This window comes from Hypanus sabinus, chromosome 31 (genome assembly GCF_030144855.1).
Source record: "Hypanus sabinus isolate sHypSab1 chromosome 31, sHypSab1.hap1, whole genome shotgun sequence".
NCBI lineage: Eukaryota > Metazoa > Chordata > Chondrichthyes > Myliobatiformes > Dasyatidae > Hypanus > Hypanus sabinus.
In genome coordinates this window covers 34,188,693-34,200,667 of record NC_082736.1, presented here as the reverse complement: position 1 = coordinate 34,200,667, position 11,975 = coordinate 34,188,693, and the positions used below count along the sequence as shown (strand labels likewise).

The 11,975-nt window shown below is 60.9% G+C and overlaps 1 protein-coding gene across 1 annotated transcript in view; it reads left to right on the top strand.

Annotated features, from left to right (window-relative positions):
- The first annotated feature begins 717 nt into the window (after positions 1 to 717).
- b3gat3 (beta-1,3-glucuronyltransferase 3 (glucuronosyltransferase I)) overlaps positions 718 to 11,975 on the top strand; it is a 29,616-nt gene continuing 18,358 nt past the window's right edge. Inside the window, exons 1-2 of the mRNA XM_059955388.1 lie at positions 718 to 843; positions 7,040 to 7,220. Of these exons, the coding sequence (XP_059811371.1) occupies positions 762 to 843; positions 7,040 to 7,220 (263 nt within the window). The 5' untranslated portion in view covers positions 718 to 761. The remainder of the gene's footprint in view (positions 844 to 7,039; positions 7,221 to 11,975) is intronic.

Genomic DNA, 11,975 nt, shown 5'->3' with positions numbered 1-11,975 from the left:
GCTTCCCTCATAACTCGGATCCTCCAGACCCAACAACATCCCTGTCAATTTTCTCTGTGCTCTTTCAAACGTAGTGACACCTTTCCCACAGGTAGGTGATCAAAACTGCACACAATACTCCAAATTAGGCCTCGCTGTGTACCCTGGTCGGTGTCACACCTCACACGTTAAATCCCATCTGCAGTTTATCAGCCCATGTTCCCAGCTGATGCAAGTCTCTCTGCAAGCCACGATAGTCTTCCTCGCCGTCCACGAGACCCCCAGTCTTGGCGTCATCCACAATTTTTGCTGATCAGTAATATAACCCCTTTATACCTTTCTCAGTCCCACCCATAACACCTGAGTAGAGGAGCTTTCCAGTCTGCCCTGTCTGAGCACTGGTGTGACCTTTTCACTGACCCAACCTCTCCCCTTTCATCCTTCGCACGGTATCGCTCTAAACCAACAAATCCCCGGAACACTGAGCTGCCATCGGTCCCTTCTGCACAGGTCCCACCTTCCCTGGAAGAGAGCCCAGTCCTCCCTCCCTCCCTCCTTAGCCACGGACTTAAACTGCACAACCCGTGGCACGGGCAGCCATAAGGAGTTCATAACCTTGAGGTCCCGTCTTTTCAATTATCTCGACCCCTTCTGCAGAATCTTGTCATCACAGAGGGCACCCGGATCCGGAAGAACAGTGGCGCAGCAGCAAACGGAAGTGACGTCGCGTGAAAGTGGTGTATGTGGAGCTGAAGGGGCGGAAGTGATGCGCCAATGGCGCCATGAGGCTGAAGCTGAGGGACGTTTTCGCCGTTTATTTCGTGGTGTCCGGGATCTGGTTGTTGTTCTCGGTCCGACAGCTCGGTCAGTGTCCGGTACCGGGACCGGGGAGGGTCGGTCAGTGTCCGGTCATTGTCCGGTACCGGGACCGGTACCGGGGGGGATCGGTCATTGTCCGGTACCGGGACCGGGGGGGATCGGTCAGTGTGGATGAGGAGAGGGGATCGGTCAGTGAGGGATCGGGAGAGGGATCGGTCAGTGTGGATGAGGAGAGGGGATCGGTCAGTGAGGGACCGGGAGAGGGATCGGTCAGTGTGGATGAGGAGAGGGGATCGGTCAGTGTGGATGAGGAGAGGGATCGGTCAGTGAGGGATCGGGAGAGGGGATCGGTCAGTGAGGGATCGGGAGAGGGATCACAGTGAGGGACCGGGAGAGGGGATCGGTCAGTGTGGGACCGGGAGAGGGATCGGTCAGTGTGGATGAGGAGAGGGGATCGGTCAGTGTGGATGAGGAGAGGGTTCAGTCAGTGTGGATGAGGAGAGGGATCAGTCAGTGTGGGACCGGGAGAGGGGATCGGTCAGTGTGGGACCGGGAGAGGGATCGGTCAGTGTGGGACCGGGAGAGGGATTGGTCAGTGTGGATGAGGAGAGGGGATCGGTCAGTGTGGATGAGGAGAGGGATCGGTCAGTGAGGGATCGGGAGAGGGGATCGTCAGTGAGGGATCGGGAGAGGGATCGGTCAGTGAGGGACCGGGAGAGGGATCGGTCAGTGTGGATGAGGAGAGGGGATCGGTCAGTGTGGATGAGGAGAGGGATCGGTCAGTGAGGGATCGGGAGAGGGGATCGGTCAGTGAGGGATCGGGAGAGGGATCAGTCAGTGAGGGACCGGGGGGATCGGTCAGTGTGGATGAGGAGAGGGGATCGGTCAGTGAGGGATCGGGAGAGGGGATCAGTCAGTGAGGGATCGGGAGAGGGATCGGTCAGTGTGGATGAGGAGAGGGATCGGTCAGTGTGGGACCGGGAGAGGGATCGGTCAGTGTGGATGAGGAGAGGGATCGGTCAGTGTGGGACCGGGAGAGGGATCGGTCAGTGAGGGACCGGGAGAGGGATCGGTCAGTGTGGGACCGGGAGAGGGATCGGTCAGTGTGGATGAGGAGAGGGATCGGTCAGTGTGGGACCGGGAGAGGGATCGGTCAGTGTGGGACCGGGAGAGGGATCGGTCAGTGAGGGACCGGGAGAGGGATCGGTCAGTGTGGATGAGGAGGGGGATCGGTCAGTGTGGATGAGGGGATCGGTCACTGAGGGATCGGGAGAGGGGATCAGTCAGTGAGGGATCGGGAGAGGGATCGGTCAGTGTGGGACCGGGAGAGGGATCGGTCAGTGTGGATGAGGAGAGGGATCGGTCAGTGAGGGATCGGGAGAGGGGATCGTCAGTGAGGGATCGGGAGAGGGATCGGTCAGTGAGGGACCGGGAGAGGGATCGGTCAGTGTGGATGAGGAGAGGGGATCGGTCAGTGTGGATGAGGAGAGGGATCGGTCAGTGAGGGATCGGGAGAGGGGATCGGTCAGTGAGGGATCGGGAGAGGGATCACAGTGAGGGACCGGGAGAGGGGATCGGTCAGTGTGGGACCGGGAGAGGGATCGGTCAGTGTGGATGTGGAGAGGGGATCGGTCAGTGTGGATGAGGAGAGGGTTCAGTCAGTGTGGATGAGGAGAGGGATCAGTCAGTGTGGGACCGGGAGAGGGGATCGGTCAGTGTGGGACCGGGAGAGGGATCGGTCAGTGTGGGACCGGGAGAGGGATTGGTCAGTGTGGATGAGGAGAGGGGATCGGTCAGTGTGGATGAGGAGAGGGATCGGTCAGTGAGGGATCGGGAGAGGGGATCGTCAGTGAGGGATCGGGAGAGGGATCGGTCAGTGAGGGACCGGGAGAGGGATCGGTCAGTGTGGATGAGGAGAGGGGATCGGTCAGTGTGGATGAGGAGAGGGATCGGTCAGTGAGGGATCGGGAGAGGGGATCGGTCAGTGAGGGATCGGGAGAGGGATCAGTCAGTGAGGGACCGGGAGAGGGGATCGGTCAGTGTGGGACCGGGAGAGGGATCGGTCAGTGTGGATGAGTAGAGGGATCGGTCAGTGTGGATGAAGAGAGGGGATCGGTCAGTGAGGGATCGGGAGAGGGGATCGGTCAGTGAGGAATCGGGAGAGGGGATCGGTCAGTGTGGATGAGGAGGGGGATCGGTCAGTGTGGATGAGGAGAGGGGATCGGTCTGTGTGGATGAGGAGAGGGTTCAGTCAGTGTGGATGAGGAGAGGGATCAGTCAGTGTGGGACCGGGAGAGGGATCGGTCAGTGTGGATGAGGAGAGGGGATCGGTCAGTGTGGATGAGGAGAGGGATCGGTCAGTGAGGGATCGGGAGAGGGCATCGGTCAGTGAGGGATCGGGAGAGGGATCAGTCAGTGAGGGACCGGGAGAGGGGATCGGTCAGTGTGGGACCGGGAGAGGGATCGGTCAGTCTGGATGAGGAGAGGGAATCGGTCAGTGAGGGATCGGGAGAGGGGATCGGTCAGTGTGGGACCGGGAGAGGGATCGGTCAGTGTGGGACCGGGAGAGGGATCGGTCAGTGTGGATGAGGAGAGGGGATCGGTCAGTGTGGATGAGGAGAGGGGTCAGTCAGTGTGGATGAGGAGAGGGATCAGTCAGTGTGGGACCGGGAGAGGGGATCGGTCAGTGTGGATGAGCAGAGGGATCGGTCAGTGTGGATGAGGAGAGGGGATCGGTCAGTGAGGGATCAGGAGAGGGGATCGGTCAGTGAGGGATCGGGAGAGGGGATCGGTCAGTGTGGATGAGGAGGGGGATCGGTCAGTGTGGATGAGGAGAGGGGATCGGTCTGTGTGGATGAGGAGAGGGGATCGGTCAGTGTGGGACCGGGAGAGGGATTGGTCAGTGAGGGACCGGGAGAGGGGATCGGTCAGTGTGGATGAGGAGAGCGGATCGGTCAGTGTGGGACCGGGTGAGGGATCGGTCAGTGTGGGACCGGGAGAGGGATTGGTCAGTGTGGATGAGGAGAGGGGATCGGTCAGTGTGGATGAGGAGAGGGATCGGTCAGTGAGGGATCGGGAGAGGGGATCGTCAGTGAGGGATCGGGAGAGGGATCGGTCAGTGAGGGACCGGGAGAGGGATCGGTCAGTGTGGATGAGGAGAGGGGATCGGTCAGTGTGGATGAGGAGAGGGATCGGTCAGTGAGGGATCGGGAGAGGGGATAGGTCAGTGAGGGATCGGGAGAGGGATCAGTCAGTGAGGGACCGGGAGAGGGGATCGGTCAGTGTGGGACCGGGAGAGGGATCGGTCAGTGTGGATGAGTAGAGGGATCGGTCAGTGTGGATGAAGAGAGGGGATCGGTCTGTGTGGATGAGGAGAGGGTTCAGTCAGTGTGGATGAGGAGAGGGATCAGTCAGTGTGGGACCGGGAGAGGGATCGGTCAGTGTGGATGAGGAGAGGGGATCGGTCAGTGTGGATGAGGAGAGGGATCGGTCAGTGAGGGATCGGGAGAGGGCATCGGTCAGTGAGGGATCGGGAGAGGGATCAGTCAGTGAGGGACCGGGAGAGGGGATCGGTCAGTGTGGGACCGGGAGAGGGATCGGTCAGTCTGGATGAGGAGAGGGAATCGGTCAGTGAGGGATCGGGAGAGGGGATCGGTCAGTGTGGGACCGGGAGAGGGATCGGTCAGTGTGGGACCGGGAGAGGGATCGGTCAGTCTGGATGAGGAGAGGGGATCGGTCAGTGTGGATGAGGAGAGGGGTCAGTCAGTGTGGATGAGGAGAGGGATCAGTCAGTGTGGGACCGGGAGAGGGATCGGTCAGTGTGGATGAGGAGAGGGGATCGGTCAGTGTGGATGAGGAGAGGGATCGGTCAGTGAGGGATCGGGAGAGGGCATCGGTCAGTGAGGGATCGGGAGAGGGATCAGTCAGTGAGGGACCGGGAGAGGGGATCGGTCAGTGTGGGACCGGGAGAGGGATCGGTCAGTCTGGATGAGGAGAGGGAATCGGTCAGTGAGGGATCGGGAGAGGGGATCGGTCAGTGTGGGACCGGGAGAGGGATCGGTCAGTGTGGGACCGGGAGAGGGATCGGTCAGTGTGGATGAGGAGAGGGGATCGGTCAGTGTGGATGAGGAGAGGGGTCAGTCAGTGTGGATGAGGAGAGGGATCAGTCAGTGTGGGACCGGGAGAGGGGATCGGTCAGTGTGGATGAGCAGAGGGATCGGTCAGTGTGGATGAGGAGAGGGGATCGGTCAGTGAGGGATCAGGAGAGGGGATCGGTCAGTGAGGGATCGGGAGAGGGGATCGGTCAGTGTGGATGAGGAGGGGGATCGGTCAGTGTGGATGAGGAGAGGGGATCGGTCTGTGTGGATGAGGAGAGGGGATCGGTCAGTGTGGGACCGGGAGAGGGATTGGTCAGTGAGGGACCGGGAGAGGGGATCGGTCAGTGTGGATGAGGAGAGCGGATCGGTCAGTGTGGGACCGGGTGAGGGATCGGTCAGTGTGGGACCGGGAGAGGGATTGGTCAGTGTGGATGAGGAGAGGGGATCGGTCAGTGTGGATGAGGAGAGGGATCGGTCAGTGAGGGATCGGGAGAGGGGATCGTCAGTGAGGGATCGGGAGAGGGATCGGTCAGTGAGGGACCGGGAGAGGGATCGGTCAGTGTGGATGAGGAGAGGGGATCGGTCAGTGTGGATGAGGAGAGGGATCGGTCAGTGAGGGATCGGGAGAGGGGATAGGTCAGTGAGGGATCGGGAGAGGGATCAGTCAGTGAGGGACCGGGAGAGGGGATCGGTCAGTGTGGGACCGGGAGAGGGATCGGTCAGTGTGGATGAGTAGAGGGATCGGTCAGTGTGGATGAAGAGAGGGGATCGGTCTGTGTGGATGAGGAGAGGGTTCAGTCAGTGTGGATGAGGAGAGGGATCAGTCAGTGTGGGACCGGGAGAGGGATCGGTCAGTGTGGATGAGGAGAGGGGATCGGTCAGTGTGGATGAGGAGAGGGATCGGTCAGTGAGGGATCGGGAGAGGGCATCGGTCAGTGAGGGATCGGGAGAGGGATCAGTCAGTGAGGGACCGGGAGAGGGGATCGGTCAGTGTGGGACCGGGAGAGGGATCGGTCAGTCTGGATGAGGAGAGGGAATCGGTCAGTGAGGGATCGGGAGAGGGGATCGGTCAGTGTGGGACCGGGAGAGGGATCGGTCAGTGTGGGACCGGGAGAGGGATCGGTCAGTCTGGATGAGGAGAGGGGATCGGTCAGTGTGGATGAGGAGAGGGGTCAGTCAGTGTGGATGAGGAGAGGGATCAGTCAGTGTGGGACCGGGAGAGGGGATCGGTCAGTGTGGATGAGCAGAGGGATCGGTCAGTGTGGATGAGGAGAGGGGATCGGTCAGTGAGGGATCGGGAGAGGGGATCGGTCAGTGAGGGATCGGGAGAGGGGATCGGTCAGTGTGGATGAGGAGGGGGATCGGTCAGTGTGGATGAGGAGAGGGGATCGGTCTGTGTGGATGAGGAGAGGGGATCGGTCAGTGTGGGACCGGGAGAGGGATTGGTCAGTGAGGGACCGGGAGAGGGGATCGGTCAGTGTGGATGAGGAGAGCGGATCGGTCAGTGTGGGACCGGGAGAGGGATCGGTCAGTGAGGGATCGGGAGAGGGGATCGGTCAGTGTGGATGAGGAGAGGGATCGGTCAGTGTGGATGAGGAGAGGGATCGGTCAGTGTGGATGAGGAGAGGGATCGGTCATTGTGGATGAGGAGAGAGGATCGGTCAGTGAGGGATCGGGAGAGGGGATCGGTCAGTGTGGATGAGGAGAGGGATCGGTCAGTGAGGGATCGGGAGAGGGGATCGTCAGTGAGGGACCGGGAGAGGGGATCGGTCAGTGTGGGACCAGGAGAGGGATCGGTCAGTGTGGATGAGGAGAGGGATCGGTCATTGTGGATGAGGAGAGAGGATCGGTCAGTGAGGGATCGGGAGAGGGATCGGTCAGTGAGGGACCGGGAGAGGGGATCGGTCAGTGTGGGACCAGGAGAGGGATCGGTCAGTGAGGGACCGGGAGAGGGGATCGGTCAGTGTGGATGAGGAGAGGGATCGGTCAGTGTGGATGAGGAGAGGGGATCAGTCAGTCTGTGTTATGGCGGGGGAATTCCAGTCGTCCGGATCTCTGTCCCGGGGTGTGGGGTGGGGAGAATGGGCGAAGAGGGGAGGTTCGGGAGGACTCAGTGTAATCGCTGCAGTGTTACCCTCACACAGGGCTGCAATGTGACTGCACGCCGCCCGTGCGGCCGCCGGGGGAGCTGACACGGGAGCTGAAGATCGTGCAGCTGCAGGCCGAGGTTCGGAGGCTGCGGGAGAGGCTGAAGGTCGAGGGCGAGGCTGTCACGGACGGGAGGGCCCTGCCCACCATCTACGCCGTCACCCCCACCTACGCCAGGTACGTGCGCTGCGGTCCTGTTGAATCGCACCGTCCGGTGTGTCAGCACACCACCCAGCCGCTAAGCTCCCTCTTGTGTTGAGGGACTGCTCGCGTTGGAACCTCCCTCGCCGGGCGTGACACGCACAGTGGCCGCGGCGAGATTTCAACTCGCCTCTTCGTGGTTCGGCTGTACCCCTGCGTCGCCAATCCTGTGCCCCACAGTGAGAGGGTGTCTGCGGCCCTGAAAGCAGATGCCATTCGCTGGGCTGTCGGGGCCCCTCCTGCCCAGTGGCACAGCGGGTCGGGATGCTGCCAGAGACCCAGGTTCAATTCCCACCCCCCACCTTCTCCCCTGTCTGCGTGGCTTTCTGGTGGGAGCCCTAGACTCACAGAAAAGTACAGCGTAGAATCAGGCCCTTCGGCTCATCTAGACAGTGCTGAACCATTTAAACCGCCTGCTCCCGTCAACCTGCACCGGGACCCCTCCCATCCACATACCCACCCAAACTTCTCCTCAACGTTGAAACCGAGCCCTCGTGCCCCACTTGCTCCGGCAGCTCGTTCCGCACTCTCACCACCCTCTGAGCGAAGAGGTTTCCCCTCACGTTCCCCTTCACCTTTTACCCTGCACCCGTTGTAGTCCCACCCAACCTCAGTGGAAACGGCCTGCTTGCGTTTACTGTATCTGTGTTCCTCAGCTCCTGTCAAATCTCCCATCAGTCTTCTACATTCCAGGGAATAAACTCCTGACCTGTTCGATCTTTCCCTGTAACTCAGGTCCTCCAGACCCGCCAACATCCTCACCGTGCTCTTTCCACTGTAGCGGTGTGCTACGCGCAGCGCTGAAATAACGGAGTCGATAAGCTGCAGTTGCAAAAGAGGTTTATTCAAACTTCGTGGCCTTGCTTCAAAGCCTTCCTGTTCCCGCCCGGGGAAGGGGTGCAAACTCACGGGCGCGCGGGCTTTTCCCCTTGCTGGTGAAGCAGGCTTGGCGCCCTCTTTGGGACCCGCCTCAACGCCGGCGCGCGCCGCTTTGTGAGCTGGTCCGAGTGCGCTGGAAAGTGGGTCGCCACATCACCCCCCCCCCACCCCGAACCGGCGATACACCCCCCAACGTCCTCAGTCTGGGTCGGGCTCTGTTTGGGAGGTCTGCCTCTGCGCCGGAATCTCGACCGGCTGCTCCAAGTCCACATGGGCCGGTTTGAGTCGGTCCACCGTGAAAACCTCCTCTCTCCCCCCAACGTCCAGCTCGAACGTGGACCCGTTGTTCCTGAGCACCGTAAACGGCCCCTCGTATGGCCGATGCCCGCCCCTTCGTACAAACACAAACTTACAGTTCTGCAGGTCTTTGGGTACATGGGTCGGGGTGCATCCGTGCTGTGAAGTCGGTATGGGGGCCGAGCCTCTCGCGTAGTCTGCCCAGGACTGCTGCGGGTTCTTCCTCTTGCCCCCTCGGGGCTGGTAGGAACTCCCCGGGGACGGCCAGGGGCGCGCCGTAGACCAACTCGGCCGACGAGGCGTGCAGGTCGTCCTTGGGCGCTGTGCGGATGCCGAGAAGGACCCAGGGAAGCTTGTCCGCCCAGTTGGCTCCTCGCAGGCGGGCCATGAGAGCCGACTTCAGGTGACGGTGGAAACGCTCCACTAGTCCGTTCGACTGTGGGTGGTAGGCAGTTGTGTAGTGTGGCTGCGTTCCCAACAGGCTGGCCACAGCCGACCACAGGCTGGAGGTGAACTGGGCGCCTCTGTCGGAGGTAATGTGGGCCGGTACACCAAAGCGAGATATCCAGGTGGTGATCAGGGTTCGGGCGCAAGATTCGGAGGTGGTGTCGGTGAGCGGGACCGCCTCTGGCCATCTTGTGAACTGGTCCACGGTAGTCAGGAGGTGCCGCGCTCTGAGCGACACTGGCAGGGGGCCCACGATATCCACATGAATGTGGTCGAAACGCCGGTGGGTGGGGTGGAACTGCTGCGGCAGAGCTTTGGTGTGCCGCTGCACCTTGGCCGTCTGGCAGTGCATGCACGTTCTGGCCCATTCACTGACCTGCTTGTGGAGTCCGTGCCAAACGAACCTGCTGGAAACCATCTGGACAGTTGTGGGGACGGGGGTTGGCCAGTGGGGACGTCACAGAGTAGGGTCCTCTCACCTGGGCCTACGGGGAGGTCCTGGAGCTGCAAACCGGTTCTGTAACTGGGGATCTCCTCATCTGCCTGCTGTGCCTCCGCCAGCGCTTCATAGTCTACCCCCGGGACAGGGCTTGGATATTAGTGTGGGAGAGGGCGTCCGCCACGACATTGTCCTTTCCCGAGATGTGCCAGACGTCCATCGTGTATTCGGAGATGTAGGACAGATGGCGCTGCTGGCGGGACGACCAGGGATCGGACACCTTTGTGAACGCAAAGGTAAGCAGTTTGTGGTCCGTGAACGCGGTGAAGGGCCTGCCTTCCAAGAAGTACCTGAAATGCCGGATTGCCAGGTACAGCGCCAACAGTTCCCGGTCGAAAGCACTGTATTTGAGCTCGGGTGGCCGCAGGTGTTTGCTGAAAAACGACAGGGGTTGCCAGCGACCCGCGATGAGCTGCTCCAGTACCCCACCGACCGCCGTGTTAGATGCGTCCACTGTGAGGGCGGTAGGGGCGTCCATTCTGGGATGTACTAGCATTGCGGCGTCCGCCAAAGCTTCCTTCGTTTGAACGAAAGCGGCGGCGGACTCCTCGTCCCAGGTAATGCCCTTGCCCAGACCCGACAGCAGGGCGAACAGGGGGCGCATGATCCGGGCAGATGAAGGGAGGAAACGGTGGTTCACCATACCCACAAATTCCTGAAGGCCTTTGATCGTGGTGGGTCGGGGGAAGTGGCGGACCGCATCTACCTTAGCGGGCAGAGGGGTTGCCCCGTCTTTAGTAATCCTGTGGCCCAGGAAGTCAATGGTATCAAGTCCGAACTGGCATTTGGCTAGGTTGATTGTAAGACCGTACTCACTCAGTCGGGCGCAGAGTTGACGGAGGTGGGACAGATGCTCCTGACGACTGCTGCTTGCTATGAGGATGTCGTCCAAATAGATGAACGCAAAGTCCAGGTCCTGTCCCACCGCGTCCATTAACCGCTGGAACGTCTGTGCGGCATTCTTCAGGCCGAACGGCATGCGGAGGAACTCGAAAAGGCCGAACGGGGTGATAAGAGCCGTTTTGGGGACGTCGTCCAGATGCATCGGGATTTGATGGTACCCTCGGACGAGGTCGACCTTGGAGAAGATCCGTGCACCATGCAGGTTTGCTGCAAAGTCCTGAATGTGCGGCACAGGGTAGCGGTCCGGTGTGGTAGCCTTGTTCAGCCTGCGGTAGTCACCGCATGGTCTCCAGCCCCCTGTCGCTTGTGCTGAGGGGAGGCCTGTGGGCTATTGGACCGCCGGATGATCCCCAATTCCTCCATCCTCTGGAACTCCTCCTTCGCCAGTCGGAGCTTGTCCGGGGGAAGCCTTCGAGCACGGGCGTGGAGGGGTGGTCCTTGTATCGGGATGTGGTGCTGTACGCTGTGTCTGGGCATGGCCGCTGTGAACTGCGGTGCCAGAACCGATGGGAACTCCGCCAGGACCCTGGTGAAGTCGTTGTCGGACAGCGTGATGGAGCCGAGGTGAGGGGCCGGCAACTGGGATTCACCCGGGGAGAACGTCTGAAAGGTCTCGGCGTGGACCAGTCTTTGTCTCGGCAGGTCGACCAGCAGGCTGTGAGCCCACAAAAAATCCGCCCCCAGGAGCGGTTGGGCTACGGCGGCCAGTGTGAAGTCCCACGTGAACCGGCTGGAGCCGAACTGTAGCCGCACCGTACGGGTGCCGTAGGTCCTCACTGTGCTGCTGTTCGCGGCCCTCAGCGTGGGACCCGGTGCCCTGTTGCGGGTGTCATAACTCATCGGAGGTAAGACGCTGATCTCGGCTCCAGTGTCGACCAGGAAGCGGCGTCCCGACCGCTGGTCCCACACATACAGGAGGCTATCCCGATGGCCAGCCGCCGTAGCCATCAGCGGCGGCTGGCCCTGGTGTTTCCCGTGAACTTGCAGGGCGGGCTACAGCAGTGGACTTCTGCGCCCCACCGCTGGTGGTAGAAGCACCATTGTTCGTTGGTTTCCGCACTCCTGCCTCTGGGGTTGGCGGGCTCTGCGGCCGGGCCTGGTCTGGTTTGCTGCTGGGAGCGTGGCCTGGTGATCTGTGCGACGGATGCCCCACTCACCTTCTTGGCGTTCCACAGCAAGTCCACCCGGGCTGCCACCTTCCGGGGGTCGCTGACATCCGCGTCAGACAGCAGCAAGCGTATGTCCTCGGGCAGCTGTTCCAGGAATGCCTGCTCAAACATGAGGGAGGGCTTGTGTCCTCCGGCCAGAGACAACATCTCATTCATTAAAGCTGATGGAGGTCTGTCGCCCAAGCCATCCAGGTGCAGTAAACGGGCAGCCCGATCACGCCGTGAGAGTCCGAAAGTCCTCATGAGCAGGGCTTTGAATTCCGTGTACTTGCCGTCCGCTGGGGGAGACTGTATGAACTCCGCGACCTGGGCCGCTGTGTCCTGGTCGAGGGAGCTCACCACGTAGTAGTAACATGTGGCATCCGAGGTGATCTGCCGAATGTGGAATTGGGCTTCTGCTTGCTGGAACCATAGGTGAGGTCGCAGCGTCCAGAAGTTTGGCAGTCTTAACGAAACCGCATGAACAGTTGCGGCACATTCATCTCCGGTCCGAATATCGTTTGGGCCGTCGGGGCCACCAATTGTAGCGGTGTGCTA